Source organism: Lepidochelys olivacea, assembly GCF_965140295.1.
Source record: "Lepidochelys olivacea isolate rLepOli2 genome assembly, chromosome: 6".
NCBI classification, from domain to species: domain Eukaryota; kingdom Metazoa; phylum Chordata; order Testudines; family Cheloniidae; genus Lepidochelys; species Lepidochelys olivacea.
Window position 1 is genome coordinate 47,204,985 of NC_140416.1, and position 17,476 is coordinate 47,222,460.

Genomic DNA, 17,476 nt, shown 5'->3' on the forward strand with positions numbered 1-17,476 from the left:
GCAAATGCTCTGAAACTAGAGGGCTCTTTCATTTAGCAGACAAATGCATAGCAAGATCCAATGACTGGAAGTTGAAACTAGGCAAAGTAGAACTGTGGACTTAAGGCACCCACTTTTCACAGTGAGGGCAACTAACTGCTGGAACAGTTTAAGTTTGGGCTGTGGTGGAGATCTCATCACTTTAAGTCTTTATACCTGAGTTGGATGTCTTTCTGAGAGAGACATTCTAATTCAACTACAAGTTATTGATGCAGGAATTGTGACCTGTGGAATATGGGAGGTCAGACTAGATGATCACAATGGTCCCTTCTGACTTAAAAATCTATGAAAGCAAACTGTGGTTTCTTGAACGTAACAAGCTCGAGATCTCTCAAGGGAACACAGGAATTAGTCTGGTTCGATGTTTTGTTTTTATTTAATATTTTGTTCCTGGTGAAAGCTGCCAACCCCCTCTGTCAGAGGACAGCGACAGTGTGGGCAGAGGAGGTGCAAGCTTCCCTACCTATGTGCCTCAGCCCTTGTGTAGAGTAAGAGGAGGAGCCCAGTCTCCATGGCCAACTGTTTGCCTAGGAGTGGGAATCATGAAAGGTAGTTGTGAGGAGTCTGTCCCCTACACAGGCTTTTATTTAATATTAAAATTCATTCAGAGAGTTTGCATGACTAGTCCAGTTGAGGATTCAGTTAGATCCACTATTGTTTAGTTCATGTATACATTTCAAAGAAAATATGTTAGCACACAGGCAATTGATATGAAAAGTGAGCTTGATTATCCAGATCCTGAAGAAACATGGAGTGCAATTCTAATACTGCTATTTTTGATTTGCTCAGCAATCAGCCGTCCTGAACTGGAAGCTGTGTTCATCCCCTATGACCTGAAGCGGTTAGAGATGTACTCTCGAAACATGGTGGACTATCACCTGATCATGGACACAATTCCCGCTGTCTCCAGGATGTACTTTCTAAGCCAGCTAGGAGACACATCCCTCTCTGCTGCGCAGTCTGTATGTACCGTTTGCATTCATTACCACCTCCTTCCTTCCCTGTTGAGACCAAGTCGCGTCAATATTTCTGGAGCGAGTAACTCGCTCCTATGTAATTCTATCCCTGCCTACATCTTGGCTCTTATTTCGTGCTGTTGTTTAGTCTAACTTCTCCCTTTGGGAGTAAGAGAGTCTTGCCTTCTGTCTGCTTTTGTACCACCTCCTGTTCTCGGAACACACTCCCGCTTCACATGCCACATTCCTATTCCTCACCTCTTTCATATCTCCAAAACTTCAGCTGACTGCCTCTTCTGCATTCCTCGCTGTGCTGTCTCCTGCCTGTACTGGTCTCCCATGTTTTGTATTTGCTTTGAATCTGATTGTAGGGACCCGGTTCTCTTACACATGGTGCAAAGGACTAGGTACGCTTAAAGTGCTGTGTAAATGCTAGCTAAAAGCCCCAAACCAGAGCAAGAGGCACTGCTGGACTAAACATGTAGTGATGCCCATCAAGAATGGAGCAATTTGGGGAAGTTCCAATGCGTCATACAAAACTCTGAACCCCTTCACCTGTTGTGCTTTGTATTATTTTGCTGGACCAGTAACTTTAATGGTAACATCTACGGAGGTGGGGAAGAACCTAACTTTTGTGGGTTTAAAAAAGAAATAAAAATCTTATTCTCCAGGCCCTTCTTCTGGGGATTGGTCTGCAACACAAATCCGTGGATGTGCTGGAAAAAGAGATAGAACTGCCCAGCAGTCAGCTGATGGGCCTCTTCAATAGGATCATCCGCAAGTTCGTTCAGGTAATTGCATCATGGTCCAGCTTTGCTCTCTCAAGTTGGGCCCAATGCCGTCCCAGGCCTGAGCCTTGTAGTATGAGAAATCTGGATCAGAATCCTGTATCCTCAACCTGTCTCTAAGAAATCATTAGAAGCTCATTGTAAAGAAATGTCTTGTACTTGGTGGCAAACATTGGTGGTGATTTCTGTTGTACGCTCCCCCATGCAATATGTATATTTTGTTTAATTTCAAATGGTGAAAGGTGCTGAAGGCAGGAGGCTTCGGGCTCTAATGTCCGCTAAGCAAGGTGGTGAGGAAGCTGATACAACAGTCCAGGCTCAGTGTCTCAATCTACCTTAGAATGCTCATCTCTGGGGTCACCGTAGGACAGAGCTGAAGCCTGTAGATATCCAGGAAAGGCTCTAGGTCAGGCCTCCAGTCTCCTCGATCTCCCTGATGAGGCTGACAGCAAGGGTGTCCGCTGTGGTGGTGGATGGCTGTCCGTGAGGAATTTGACTTGGGCCACCAACTCCTTTCACTTAGATCATTATCAAGTGGGTAATACTTTCATCCAGTAATAACATGGGCTAGATTCAAACTGGTGCCATAAGAATAAAAGGCTCCTATCCATTTTCCAGTCCCCTGAGCAAGTTAATGGAACGATTGAATAGGCAGAGCTTCTGCATCCTAAAATGCAAGTCCGTTGCTTTACAGATGGCTTGCTCAGCATAGAATTCTTTTAGTTGATGAGAAGGAATGACTATAAAAAAGGAAATCTGTAGTGCTGTCCTCCACAGATTAATGGTTTAGTTGGGATTGCCTAAGTGGGGGGGTGTTTTTAAATCACCAGCTCTCACATTCGTGCAAGTGACATTGGATGACTGATTTATTTTCTTATTAAGCTGTCTTTGCTTCTGCTTTCAAGAAGTGGCCGTTGAGTTTCATTTTTTCACACAAAATGACCAGTTAAACAGCCCCCCCCCAAAAAAAAACAAAACAAAACAAAACACCCAAACAAACAAAAAACCTAATTCCTTGTTCATATTTCAAAGACTACAGAAGTTCCATAGTGGGCAGCCAAACTCCGTTCATTTTTAAAGCACCTCTGTGGGAAAACACCAGTAGCACCATCACATATTAATTTATTCCCTCGTCAGCTGTTCAGCAGGATCCAGGAGAAGGCTGTGGAGGCGCAGATGGCAGTAACAAAGGAAGTTGTAATGGAGCCAACCCTGAAATCTTTAAATGAGGACTTGGTAATAATAATCTTGCTACTAAAACTTCCAGTATGCACGTCAGACCTCTTTGAGGGTTTTCTCTAACTTAGGAGTCTCGTAAGCTGGATTTCTTCCAGTATAGGGAGTGCGTGACATACGTGTCCTGTTATGGTAGTTATGGAACTTTGAAAGCTTTAACTGTGCCTTTTAATGCTTCATTATTTTTGTGCTTATGTTTCTCCTTATACTGTGGTGCTCCAATCCTCCTAGCCTCACCTTTGCATTTTATGTTACAATGCAGCTACAAAAAACAATTAAAACGGGAAGAGTTGTTGGGAAACATACAATTCAGAGCTTGCGGGGTTTTTTTTGTTGGGCGTACTGCCTTTTGGAAGGGAGGAGAGTTGTAATTTCTGACCTAGGAGACTACCTTGTAATACATGGGTTACTGCTGTACATAAAACTTAGTGTGTCTCTGGGATGTTTCAATGCAGGAAGAAGCAGCAAAGGAATTCCAGGAAAAACACCAGCAAGAAATGGGGAAGCTGAAAGACATGGACTTTTCACAGTAAGAATTTATCCACATAAGTCTCACCACAAATATTCCTAGGCATCTAGTTTGAATACCCAGGCTCCAGGAAAGGTACACCTTCGCATGTGGGGGGGTAGGGCGGGAATACTCAAAGACCTTGTACTTACTTTCAAAGCAGACATCTGTGTCGTATTGTCAGCCAGTAACTTGAGCTTTTTGTTAGATCAGAAATTTGAAGTCATGGTGTTTGTCAAGACTCACAGGCTGAACTTCTTATTCTGCAATATCTAATCAATGCTGTTTTGTCATGTTTTTGGCACCTGGTGATTACAGTTTCCTGACACTTTCTGTTAATCACAGGTAATCAGTGATGGTCTCTGCTGATAAACACCTCTTGCTCTCAAGCTAATTTTCATTTTTTAAAATGAGTTTTGGTAATAGAAATCAGTTCTCATTGGCACTGGCCATCCAGCTGCACTCAGGTCAACACATGAGCTAAGATTTGTGCCTGAGCAGCACAGTGTGGACAGGAACTTGTGTGACTGTGGCAAGCCATTTTGGCTTCAATTATGTCTGCCTACCCACCTGTGCAACTGGATGGCCACTAGAGCAGCAGTTCTCAATCGGGGGTCCGTGAGCCCTTTCAGGGGCAGCCATAGGCCCTGCGGCTGAAGCCTTAAGCCCTGGTGCCCCCTGTGGGGCTGAAGTGGGGTGTGGCACGGGGCTGAAGCTGGGAGCCTTGGCGAACCCCCCCGATCTGAAGCTAGGAGTAGCGTGGGGCTGAAGCTGGGAGCCTCAGCACTTCCCGTGGGCAGAAGCCCATGGGTTGGGTGGCCACAAGGGTTTTGCCCCCTCAAACTGCAGTGTCTTACCCAGAGTTGGGGCAGTCCTGGGGGCAGCTCCCCCCACCTCCTCTTCTCTGCCAAGCCCCACCCTCTGGCCAGGTCATAGGTCAGAAGGCAGAGCCAGGCAGTGCTGCTCCCCTGTCTGCTGCTGGTGCCTGGGGTTGCAGCTGCTCCTCAGCTCCCAGCCCCCTTTGACTGCTCGGGCAGCTGGTAAGAGCTGCCCAGGCAAGGTGTCCTGACTCTAGGGCCAACAGCGCCCTTAGGGAGCAACCTCTGTAGGGGGAGCCCTCCTGGTACATGGCCCCTAGCTATCCCATCCCTGCACCCTGAGCTATCTCCTGCCTGCACACAGCCCCTAGCTACTCCCTCCCTGCACCCTGAGCAGTTTTCAAACTTTTGAGTTGTATTTTTTGGTTGTGTTCCCCCACCATCCAGCCTGTCTAGAAGTTAACTAGAAGTCAAACTACGCCTATTCATAGGGTCGTGTCCCATGTCCGTCCCCCTGGCCCAACCCAGAGCCTTGAGTCCCCCTTCCACTCCTGCTGGGTCCTGGAGTTTTTATAGCATGTTGAGGGGGGCCTCAGAATGAAAAACTTGATAACCCCTGCACTAGAGAACAGGCTAGTCTTGGGCAGAGTCTTGAGAGATCTGGGCTCAGCCTCAACTCTGCCAAATTTCCTGTGTGAGCTTGGGCAGTCCCTAGTTCGCTCTCTGGCATAGTTTCCTTTCTTTTCTGTTTAGCTGATAAACTCTTCAGGGCAGAGACTCTCTTGCTCTGTTTGTATGGTGCCTGGCACAATGAGGCCCTGATCTTAGTTGGGCCTCCACATGATACAGCAATAGAGATAATAAATTGAGCTGTCTAATCATGGGCTGTTTTAATCTGATGGCTTCTGATGCTCCTAGGAATCATCCTTAGTAAGGCTACATTTTAGTCAAGGGTATTTTTAGTAAAAGTCATGGACAGGTCACGGGCAATAATCAAAAATTCATAGTCCCTGACCTGTCCATGACTTTTTCTATATATCCCTGACTAAAACTTGGCGGGGGCTGGAGGAGGGCGACCCAGGACCCTCGCTGGTGTTGGGAGGGTTTGGCGGGGCTGGCAGGCTCCCTACCTGGCTCTGCGCCTACCCCCCAGCAGCAGCAGAAGAGTTTGGGTGTGGGAGGGGGTTGGGGCACAGGACAGGGTGAGGTGGGCTCTGGGCGGTGGTGACCGGGGGCGCTCCCCGGAAGTGGTGACATCCCCCTTGCTCAGCTTCTAGGCAGAGGCTTGGCCAGGCAGCTCTGTGATGTGTGCTACCTCTGCCTGCAGGCATCGCCCCCGCAGCTCCCATTGGCCGCAGTTCCTGGCCATTGGGAGCTGAGAAGCCAGGCTCTGGGCAGAGGTAGCACGCAAAGCTGCATGGCCATGCCTCTGCCTAGCAGCTGAGTGAGGGGGTGTTGCCACTTTCCCAGGGAGCCCCCCCCAGGTAAGCACCGCCCAGAGCCCGCCTCACCCCATCCTGTGCCCCAACCGCTGCCCATACCCAAACTCTGCTGCTGGGGGGGAGAGAGGGGGTGCCATGGCCCGAGACTGCCCCAGCAGCAGCTGGAGCACCTGGTGCAGGAGCTGCCCCTGAGCCAGGCACACCGGCCGCTGTAGAAGTCATGAAGATCACGGAAAGTCATGGAAGCCATGACAAACTCGCAGTCTTAATCATTAGCTTCCCCCAAATCATGGAGATGGTCCCACTGTCTCTTACACCAATTTAGGACTCCTGACTTATCCTTGTCCTTCTCAGCTATTCTCGGTTTCAGTGAAAGCTCTGGTAGAGAAGTATCCTTGTCAGTGCTGACTTAATCATTCCGTTTTTATTTTTTTTCATTTATTAACTGGCAGATTAAACCTAATGTTGCCTGAAATGTCTTGTAGTAGGTCTCCCTTTGCACAGCTGCTTGTTAATTATTGTGGAGCTAGTCAGCTTGAAGGCTACTGAGCTGCTGAAGCTGTGAGTCTCGCAAAACTCCAGAAAATGTTTCTTCCTTCTGAGCTAACAAGAACCACTCTTTTCCCATATCCTGCAAAAAACTGTTTATTTGTTCAAAGAAGATTGTTGTAGCAATGTCTTCTATTGTCGCCCTAAATCAACAAAGCAAACACTAACAAAGCTGAGAAGAGAAATAAAAGCTTCTTCACCTCTGGTTAGGTTGTCTGCCTGATGTGACAGATGTGGATATGCGTGATTATTTCAAACTACTTTCATTTCTCCTCTTAGCCCAGTGTGATTTGCTGCTTTTCCTTTAGATTATTTCCTCCAGACCTCACCCTGGAAAAATCACCCTTATTCGATTTTTTTTTTTTGTTTTGAAGACCGATTACAGAGAAGTACAGTAGTACAGCTGAGACAGCTGTAAAGGCTTTATCCAGCATTAACATAAGGTTGAACAGAGGCTAACTTCTGTATTGAGACCCCAGAGGCTTGGGGTAGGAGGGAATGAGCACTCCAGTTCTCTTGTGTGGTCCCTTAGTTAAAGCTGCATGCTGTGTCTCAAACACTTGGATACCATGGGAGGGGCACAGGACAAGAGCCTGAACTGACCAGAATTTGTCTTTCTGGCCTTCCTGCTCAAAGGAAACATTCAAGTTATAACATCCCGGGCCCCTTTCTTTTTGGTTTCCCTGTGCTAGTGCTCGGACTTGCGCCTAGTCATTAGCAACGGAATTGCTACAATACCCTAGACCATCTCTAGAACGGAACCTCTCCTGTGTGTGCCATTGGTCCAGGGGTTCTCTTAGTTAACTAACTTCCCCTGGTGAATACTTGCTGTATGCATCCTTGGTCTTCATCTTTCATGCAGCACTAGCTTCTGCCTCTTTACTTTAAAATCAAAACCCCACAATCCTGTAAATGGAAACTATAGATTGGATGGATGTCTTCAATAGTGTATGTAGGTCTGGTGACGGCTGCCAGATTAATAAAAGCCATGGAGACTGAAGACCTCTCTCCTTGGAAGAGTTTACTACTTGGGCAGGTGCAATGCATGTCTCCTATATGCAAAGGAAAACCACTGTGGCCTTGGCCCTCCATCAGAAGGCAGGGTGTGAGCATGTGTGTCTGATGCCATTCAGTTCTCTGCCTGTGTGATGGGACTACCATAAAAGAGCAATTTGGTAACATTCATAATATGGGCAGCTGAAGGAAACCACTTGCTTCACATCTGTTACTGAACAGCTTTTGGATGATAAGTTCTTGGTCAGCACTGACCTAGTTTGGATTCAGACCAGTGATGTAGTCTTGAATCGCTGTGTACTGCATTACAGATCCCCCTGAGCCATCTGGTTCTGCTTTGAACCAGCTCTTTATTTCTGAAAGTTTCTCTTTTGTTTGGATGCTGACACAAGCACTGGCTGGGTAGCAGTTTGTGGACAGAAGCATAATTAACCTTAATTGTTCTCCTTTAAACAGACTTGGTTTTGTTTTGTTTTTCTCCACCTCTCACTTAGATATATAATCCGGGGCGATGATGAAGAATGGAACGAAGTGCTGACCAAAGCAGGACAGAACGCTTCGATTGTCAGCCTGAAAAGGTTGGGAAAGTGTTTATAACAAACAAAAAAAAAATCCATGCACCTCTCTTCAATGGATCTGTCTTTCCCAGTTTGCTTTATTGTAATGCTTAAACGTAGAGTGAAGATGAGGAGTTAAAGGCGCAGGAATTGTATACCTTGCTGCTCTATGTATACGCCTAATGGGGATCCAGAGAGGGTAAATAGCAAGCAGGCTGGGTCTTCCCTTGAGTAGAGAAGATGAGACGGTAGTGTGGCTCTGAAAAAGTCCTCCCTTTTCATAACTTGATCCCATCTTGGCTTTTACTATCCAGTATGGTACTTCTCTCAATCCTAACTAACCCCGCTTTTTCACCCTGGCCATTCACCTAATTTGTCCTGATTTTCCTTTGGTGGGGGTAATTCTTTTAAGAACTACTCCTTTTCCATTTGATTTTCTTTTCCACTGACACCAGTGGAAGCTTGTAGAAATTCATCCTCTTAATTTAGGGCCTAATCCTCTGAGATGCTGAGTGCCCTCATCTTCCTGTGACTTCCTCAGGAGCGGATGGTTCAGCAGCTCATAGGGTCAGGTTCTTAGTTGAAAATGTTAGACTCCCTAACGTGGTTTTCATCCATCTTCCTTCATTCAGCTCTCACACAGGTCAGTATCGAATCTTTACTGATCTGTGCACCTGGGGATTTATGGGGTGGCACTTTCATACACGTTGTTTTTCTTGAGGCCTAAGGACAGGAGTAATTATCTTGCCCATCTTGCATCTTTATTCTGCTTTGTATGCATGTGCATTGATTTTGTGAATGCTGGAAGCAGGAAATGAGCCCTAAGACATCTTAAAAAAACATACAGGGAATTTTAAAATGTCATTGAAATTGGAGAGTCCACAGATTTGTTCATTTGATCCATCCACCCCTAGCCTAAGCCCAGTGCAGGACTGTTTTTGTATGCCTATGTTTTCAAGTATCTGATGATTTTAGGGTGCCCCAATTTCTGTGCCTAACTTGAGATGCCTTCAAGGGGCTTGACTTTAAGAAGGTTCTGAGCACCAACCCTCTGAAAATCAGGCTACTTTAAGGGGATTCAAGTTGGGCACCCAAAAAACAAGACACCAGAACATCTAGGCCATATTCCTTAGTGCTTTCGCTTAGTGCTTTAAATGAGCCAAGGAACGGGATCATTTCTTTTCCCCCACACCCTCTCCTTTGGAGGCCTGGTAGCTAAGGTTTCTGTGGAGGCCTCTCCCCCATGTAGCAGATGTTCCCCTGTTGAATTGAAATTCTCTTTAACAAATGTTTTGTTCCTGTTTCTCAGTGAAAAGAAGAGAAAACTAGACATGGAAAAAGGACCAAAACAACAAAAGAAATTCAAGAAGAACAAAGATCCAAAGCAGAAGTGGAAGAAATGACTTTAAAAATGATAATGGACTCGAATAACCAGGAGCAAGCTCCTGTCTAAGGAGCCCCATCCCCTTTTTAAAGCAAGGACTTCTCTTGAAGAAGCAGTGTCTGGCGGGGAAGGGCTTAGAGGCCCTTTTAAAGAATATATATTAAGGAAAATGTAGTGACCTCGCCAAGAGAGGCTGCCCATAGGGATTTTTATACTGTGTGCCTGGAGAGCCTGGTTTGATGAGAGGCACTACACAACAAACTGGACTATTACAAGAGTGCCTAAATGGCTAGGAAATGTCAATTCCCAGGGCTAATCAATCCATAAACAACTTTCCCCCATCTTAGTGGTTGGTAGTTAATTTTTTATTTTATTTTGGGAGGCCTATTGGAGCACTTGCTTTTATTGTGCCTTACTATGTGGTGTGGCGTGGCGTGCGAGCATTTTAATACACCTTAGTATGTTTAATTACCGGCCCTTCTCTGCATCAGGTTTCCATTAGGAATGACATCAGATTTAGCAGCATAAAAATGTCTGCTTTCAAATTGCGCCATGAGCTCCATTCTCCATGTGGGGCCTTGCTATTCACTGAGCACCAGCGGGGCATGCTCAGTGCCATGTAAAAGTGGCCATGGTCCCTGTGCTAAGGAGCTTGTGGTGTACATTGATATATATTTCTGTTTGGAAAACAAAGCCTACAGCTCCTGCTTCTCGTTCTCCAGAGGAAGACCCTAATCAAGGATGCCTCTGTTTCATTCTTAGTGGCTTATAGGCCCCTTATCTCTCAGGTGGCTAAGGAGTTTGCCCTGTGATAGACCTGGTAGCCGGTCCTAATATTTCCTTACTTCCTAAGCTTGCTGTAACAAATGGAGAAGGCCCTGCTGGCTCCATGTCGCCTGGTGTGTCTGCTTGGCTGTTTGTAGTTTGGAAATTGTGCAGAGTTTGCCATAAAATCAGCATAGGCTCCAGTGCCAGGAAACCAGCCTCCTCGCCTACACTGGCTCCTCCTCAAGCGGCGGGGCTGGCCAAGCAACTCAACAGTCCGCTTATGAGGCAGTAGGTCTCCGCTTACCTGTGGTTCCTTTTTGCGTTTGGGAACCAGGTCTGTATTGCCCAGGCTCATGCCCTCTTCTGCTGTGGGAGGGGCGGGGGTTCTGTGGTGGAGCTGCTCTCTTCTGTGTCTGTGTCTATCGCAGACTCCAGTGAGTGGGGCAGATCTTAGCTCTTGGGGAACTGCAGACAAATATAGCAGCTGAAGTTCCACTTTTCCTCTTCCTCCTCCCTTCCTTCCACAGAATAAGTGTTCCTATTTCACTGACTCCCGTCCCACAGCCTGCTCCCCACTTTGCATCTCATGCTCATTCCCTCCTCTGCATGTATTTTTCTGTCACCCATCTTCCTTACTCCTGCTCCCCAGCCTAAGGGCCTGGGAGCTGCTAATGGTAGGCTGTATTGAGAGCACTATGCTACAGAAGGGTCAGAGTTACGAATGGCTGTTGATCCTGACCTGCCCCTCCCCCTGCTGCTGGAAAACCTCACTGACCCTCAAGTTCCTCCTCCTGCCCCCTGAAACTCTTAAAAACCCATTTTCTCCAGCTATGTCCACCTGGGCATGCTCCAGTTTCCTCCCCAATAAGCTCTTTGGATTTGTGAGGCCCGTTAACCAGAAGGAAGGGCTACTACACCAGTGCTTGTGCCTCCCTTTCATTAACAAATCAATTTGAAAGACTGCTCTGCTGCTCTGCCTTTCCTTTCCAATATATCGGGGAGTTGGGTGCCCTGAAAATTTCATTTATACCCCACCCCAAATACATAGAAACCTTGTGCCATCAACTGGCAGAACAAGGTGCTACCGTCCAGGAGGCAGGTGTTGGATCCTGGGCCTTGGTTATCTGCTTCTGGGCAGTAGGGGCTGGAGCGTGCTGTGTTGTGTTCCAGGGTTCCCCTGTGGCTGACTCAGAATTGTTGACTCCAGAGGGTGCTGGATCTCCTTGGTCTGAGGGATGGTTACTGCAATGCAAGACTTTGCAAGGTGTGTCATGGGTAAATTGCATCGTTTAGGCTTTGAGTGGGGCCAGAAGGTGTGGGAAAGGAATTGACCTGTGTACCTAGAGTTAGTGTTAAATGATTGGTGTGGAATTGAGAATGATTTCATTGGTGCCTCTGCTTGTTTTGCTTCCTTCTCTGGAAGTTACAGATGTGTGATCTGATTGGCCACAAATGACAGCAAAAGGTGCTTGAGGTACCTGTGTGTTCCTTGCAGGAGACTTAAGCAACAGTTTTAAATTGTTTCAAGCTGAGCCCTTTGACCTGTGTGCAGATTAGGACTCATTCACATAGAAGTGGGTGTTCACCTCATACAAAGCAGAGCAGGTGACATTAGATTGAAAGGCTGCACCTGAGGGAGAGCCAGGGCTTGAGAGGCTGATTGATGATGGAGCCCAGCTGAGAAGGAATGGGTGGGGCTGGCAGAAAGCTGGGAAGCAGGCTGCAGTCACACCTTGGGAGAAGGAAGATGTTTTTGGGGCTGCAGTGTTAAGTAAAGTTACAGTGACTCCTTGGGAAGAGGGAGTTTGGACTGGTAAACCTGGGAGCCAGAAGATGTAGGAAGTAGTCCAGGGAAAGAGCAACAGGATCAGGGAGAAAGCAGGTCACAGTGCTACATATAGGATCCCTGGACTGGAACCCAGAGTAGAGGGCAGGCCTGGGTTTCCTTAGCAGCCCCTGGGAAAGTGGCACAGACTGAGCATTGGAGCCGAAGACTGCCTGGGACAGTTGTTCAATGGGACTTTGCTAACTCCGGAAGGGGACTACAGTGTTGTGACTAGAAGGCCAAGACAGGAAGAGAGAACTCCCTTAGTCATTCAGAGAGAGTGACAGAAGCGTAGTTGGGTCTGTAAATGAGCGGCGGAAGGGGGCATTGGACTGGAAGGAGATAATCCCCAGAGCAGCCAGGAGGAGATGCCTTTGTGGTGAGTGGACCCTGTGACATACTCATTGAATATGTTGCTGGCCATTATACCAGAGCAGTGGGAGGCTTTTCCTATTGCACATCACTGCTCAAGGCCAGAAAACTCTAATTGAAATTCCTCTTCTTAAAATGTGGAACTGGTGAAAACCACTGAGCCTGTTGTAGGAATCCTTAAACTACGGTCCTCCTAACAGGGTTCAGAGCTGTGCAGTTTAAGATGAAATCTTTTATAGGGCCCATTTGGCTGCGATGTCTACCAGAAGCCAGTTTGTGTTAAAGGTGAGGCTAATGGGCAGAGGGTTGTGGGGTAACTGAGGAAGTTGATATTTATTTCCAAGACTAAAAATACCTCAGATGTGTATTATAAACTATATCTTTGTCCCTGTCTCTCCCAGCTATTTGTTGTTGCTTGTCTTAGATTGTGAGCTCAGGGACATGGTCTACCTGGGTTTGTAAAGAACCTCTTACAGCTAAGCCTTGAGCCTGCTTGGGGCCTCTGGCTGCTCCCCTGTTGTAAATGTTACAGGTAGCATCATGGTCTCATACACAGTGCATCAGACTGGGAGTCAGGAATACTGGGTTTTATCACTCCTACCTACCCTTGACTTCCTTTGTCTTTGGGCAAGTCACACACATTCTCTGCACCTCTGTCTGTTCAGGTGGGGATAATACATAACCTGAACACATTTATGGGCTTCATTAATGTTTGTAAAGTGCTTTGTGATCCTCTGGTGGAAGGTGTAATATATTATTCAGTGAAAAGAAAAGGAGTACTTGTGGCACCTTAGAGACTAACCAATTTATTTGAGCATGAGCTTTTGTGAGCTACAGCTCACTTCATCGGATGCATACCGTGGAAACTGCAGTGGACATTATATACACACAGAGACCATGAAACAATACCCCCTCCCACCCTACTGTCCTGCTGGTAATAGCTTATCTAAAGTGATCATCAAGTTGGGCCATTTCCAGCACAAATCCAGGTTTTCTCACCCTCCGCGCCCCCCCTCCCCCCCACACACAAACTCACTCTCCTGCTGGTAATTGCCCATCCAAAGTGACCACTCTCTTCACAATGTGTATGATAATCAAGGTGGGTCATTTCCAGCACAAATCCAGGTTCTCTCACCCCCCTCCAAAAACCACACACACAAACTCAATCTCCTGCTGGTAATAGCTTATCCAAAGTGACCACTCTCCCTACAATGTGCATGATAATCAAGGTGGGCCATTTCCAGCATAAATCCAAGTCATTATGCAAGTTAGCCTATTTCCCCTTGCTTTTTCCCCCCCCCCCCGACGTTCTAGTTAAACTTGGATTTAAACTGGGAGAGTGGTCAGTTTGGATGAGCTATTACCAGCAGGAGAGTGAGTTTGTGTGTGTATGGGGGTGGGGGGGGTGAGAAAACCTGGATTTATGCTGGAAATGGCCCACCTTGATTATCATGCACGTTGTAGGGAGAGTGGTCACTTTGGATAAGCTATTACCAGCAGGAGATTGAGTTTGTGTGTGTGGTTTTCGGAGGGGGGTGAGGGGGTGAGAGAACCTGGATTTGTGCAGGAAATGGCCCAAGTTGATGATCACTTTAGATAAGCTATTACCAGCAGGACAGTGGGGTGGGAGGGGGTATTGTTTCATGGTCTCTGTGTGTATATAATGTCTACTGCAGTTTCCATGGTATGCATCCGATGAAGTGAGCTGTAGCTCAGGAAAACTCATGCTCAAATAAATTGGTTAGTCTCTAACGTGCCACAAGTACTCCTTTTCTTTTTGCAAAGACAGACTAACACGGCTGTTACTCTGAAACCTGATATTATTCAGTGGAAATTAAATGATGATGTAGCTTGCTAAATCATATGGTCATGTTTTTTCAAACAAATGGCTTCATTTTGCTTTTACAGCTATGCTTTGCAGGAGTAATGTATTACATTGGCAGGTTCCCCCACCTCATTTGCAAATATTCTTGAATTCAGGCTACATAGTCACAATATATGAAAATATCATTGGTCAGATGACGCTTTTTGCATATGAGTGACGTACTCTTACTGTAACATCTTTCTGCCTGTGCTGTTCAGGACGTAGGTGTGGAAATGCCGATTTCTGGGGAGACCCTAAAGTGGGTTTTAAACCTGTTGTGTCCTGAGTGGGTAAGATTAAACTGGGTTCTTTAAGCAGCCTAGCAAAATGAAAGAGAGTGGAGCTGTTAACTGCTCTTCATCTGACTTCTTTCTTGAGCTCTCTCTAGTCTTCTCTGGTTATAGATTCCTGCTCTATTGAATGTGTATTGGATACAACCTAATTCCTCTGAAATTGGTAAGAGGCTCACACTTCTGTTAATGAGTAACTGCTCTAATCAGCTCATGGGATAGATACTATTTTATCTCGGCAGAATATTGACTGTTTCGGAAGGGAGTGTATCCACAGCTGAACTGTGTTCCAGTACTTTGGAGTATGTAAACTTTGTGATCACTAACTTCCTTTGGATCCCTCCTTCTGTTCATCAGTCACTTGTGGAAAACAAAAAACCTCAAGTGCTACAATAAGTGGCACCAGATTTTTACAAGCTTAGTTGAACCACATTTTCCCTGTCTGTGCTTTAGATCAGTCAAGTAGATTAAATTGCAGCTTAGAATAAGGGCTTGTTGAAATGCATCTGTTTAGCTTCATGAGAAGTTAAAATAAGGGAAGATACTCCTTTGCAGAGTTCGTCTAGTGTTCTCCTTCTCAGACATTTCCCCCCATTAAAAGACTGAGGCAATTTTCTTGGCTACTGAGGCTACGATATCACCTTTGTGAGGGTTTCCTTGCTGCCATGTTTGTATCTCCCAGGCATAGCCAAGGTTTCACTGTACTCCTAGCCGCTGTGTGCCAAATGTTCTCCTTTTCCGTAAGAATCAATCTTAAGCACTTCCGTTTTTGTACGATCACTAGTGCAGCTCTCCTGTTAGCTGCTCTCCTTGCCAGAGGTGTAAATGTCCATGGCTGGTCTGGGCTAGCTGTAGCAGTCCCCCCAGGACAGCACTGTGCTGGCCTGGGCGAACTTGCATTTTGGTGTCCCTGGCCCCTTTATGTGTGGTCGCAAAAAGCAAAGGAGGACTTGTGGCACCTTAGAGACTAACCAATTTATTTGAGCATAAGCTTTCCTGAGCCACAGCTCACTTCGTCGGATGCACGAAAGCTTATGCTCAAATAAATTGGTTAGTCTCTAAGGTGCCACAAGTCCTCCTGGTTTTTTTGCGAATACAGACTAACACGGCTGTTACTCTGAAACCTGTCATTTGTGTGTGGTGTCTCCCCTCCCCTCCCCTGCACCTGGCCCCTATGGGCTTGGCAGGCTTCCCAACCCCTGCACTCTGCCCCTTTGCCCCTAATCCTGGGCTCTCTCTTGCACCCTAACCCCTGCACTGGGCCCCCTTTTCCCCTAACCTCTGCACCCCTGTCCTGCTCCCCTAACCCCTGTGCTCTGCTGCCTGTGCCCATGTGGGGAAACTGACCTGAATGCATGGAGTAGCAGGCATTGTTGCTCCCTCGCTGCCCCTCCCCACTCTTCCACCACCTGCTGCTCCACCACGCACCCCTAGGAAGCAGAGAAGGGAGGATGGAGGAGCCATGTCAGGGCTCCCTGGATCACTTTCACCACCTGGACTGCATAAGGGGAAGGCAGCAGAGCAGCAGCTCCTGGTGCTCACCGCCCAGCCCAGCCCAGGTGGGGAAAGTGACCTGGATGCACAGAGCGGATGGTGTTGCTCCTGTGAGTCACTGCTTCCCCATCACCACCAGTGTTCCTCCATTGGGAGGGAGAAATCTGGGTGCCCCCAACCTGGCACCCCCTGCTAGCCGGGAGCAGGGTCTGACTCCACACAGACAGTGTGCATCTCTGATGCTGCGCAGCTCCCTCTTGGCCATGGTGCCCTGGACGGTCACCGGGGTGGCCCACTCTAAGGCCAGCCCTGCTACAGTGTCTCCTCCAAAATTAGAGCCCACAGCCTCTTTGGTCAGAAATCTGTTTTCACCACTATCTCTGCGCTTCTCAATAGCCTCCCATTACAGTCTCTCTAGTCCCTAGCTCACACTCTTGGTGTGACATTTATAAAGGAACTTCTTTCCATTTATCTGGTGGCTTCGGAAACTCAATTCCTCTCTTTGGCTTATGTGTTGCCCTTTAAACTCTGACTTTAATGCTCCCACTTCCTTGCCAGCACCTGGTCGATGTACCCTGGCCTACTCTCTGGCCCTTCACCCATCCCCCCAGTTCATCTCTGAGCACACATCTGAGGATAGAATGGGATCTGTTTTTCTTACTGACAAAAGTGAAGGTCCTCCCCTTGCGCCCCCCCCCCCCCCCCCTGCTGCAAAGCCCTTAACATTCCTGTCCAGGAGCACAGTGCTTTCCTATTACTCTTTCTGTGCATGTGTTCACCAGTGGAGGGCATTATAGACACCCAGAAGAATCAGGCATGCAATCCCTTTGCTGCTTGTGCTTTATAGCAGAGGGCCATGCCAGCTGAACTGCATGCGCTTCTCCAGTAGCCCGCTCTCCCCTTCAGTCCTGACCGTTCCTGTAATGGTGTGAGGGCTGTCAGACCAGGTCTCTATAACACAGTTAAAGCCTCAAGGCCAGTCCTCCTATGGTTCAAAGCCATCTCCTGGTGCCTTGGCCTAGCATGTCAAGGTAGGAGCTGAGCTGTTGCTGTAGATCTCTCTCCCCTCCCTCCCTGGTGTGCAGCAGTGACCCTGTCAGCCTGTGATGAGCAAGTGCTCTGGCTAATTGGAAGGAAATGGCAAAGCCATGTATGAGCTGAGCAGCTCTCTCAGCAGGAGGTGGATAGGCATGACCTAGTTGTCAGTGGAATCAGCCTGCCGCCTTGGAGACCTGTGAGCTATTTTGACAGCCGGAGTGACCTACCTGATCTCTAGGAGACGTAGCTTGAGTGGAGAGGAAGAAACAGAACTGGTGCTGCTATTGTGTGTGGGGGCAGGGGCGGGCAGGCGGAGTTGAGACTGCTGGGGTGGGGTGCTCCTTTGGCCTGTTCTCCAGCTACAGGAGGTGAGTCCCCATGGCCCTGAGGCTTGACTGTGAGCAAGGTGGTAGAGTAGGGAGCCCCTCTGGCTCTAATAACACTGCATACAGTAAGGGGCGGGAAGGAGGGGAAAGCATCTTTATTCTCGTCTGTAGCTGTTTTTATACCACACTCACCCTGTAGAATCTGAGT

The 17,476-nt window shown here is 47.4% G+C and overlaps 1 protein-coding gene across 2 annotated transcripts in view; it reads left to right on the plus strand.

Moving 5' to 3' along the window:
* Window positions 1–9,632, plus strand: part of NAT10 (N-acetyltransferase 10) — a 36,084-nt gene extending 26,452 nt beyond the window's left edge. For both annotated transcript variants that reach the window (XM_084630908.1, XM_084630909.1), the window contains exons 24-29: window positions 829–1,001; window positions 1,667–1,786; window positions 2,921–3,019; window positions 3,475–3,548; window positions 7,845–7,928; window positions 9,217–9,632. In XM_084630908.1, the coding sequence (XP_084487034.1) occupies window positions 829–1,001; window positions 1,667–1,786; window positions 2,921–3,019; window positions 3,475–3,548; window positions 7,845–7,928; window positions 9,217–9,310 (644 nt within the window). In that variant the 3' untranslated portion in view covers window positions 9,311–9,632. The remainder of the gene's footprint in view (window positions 1–828; window positions 1,002–1,666; window positions 1,787–2,920; window positions 3,020–3,474; window positions 3,549–7,844; window positions 7,929–9,216) is intronic.
* The last annotated feature ends 7,844 nt before the right edge of the window (window positions 9,633–17,476 follow it).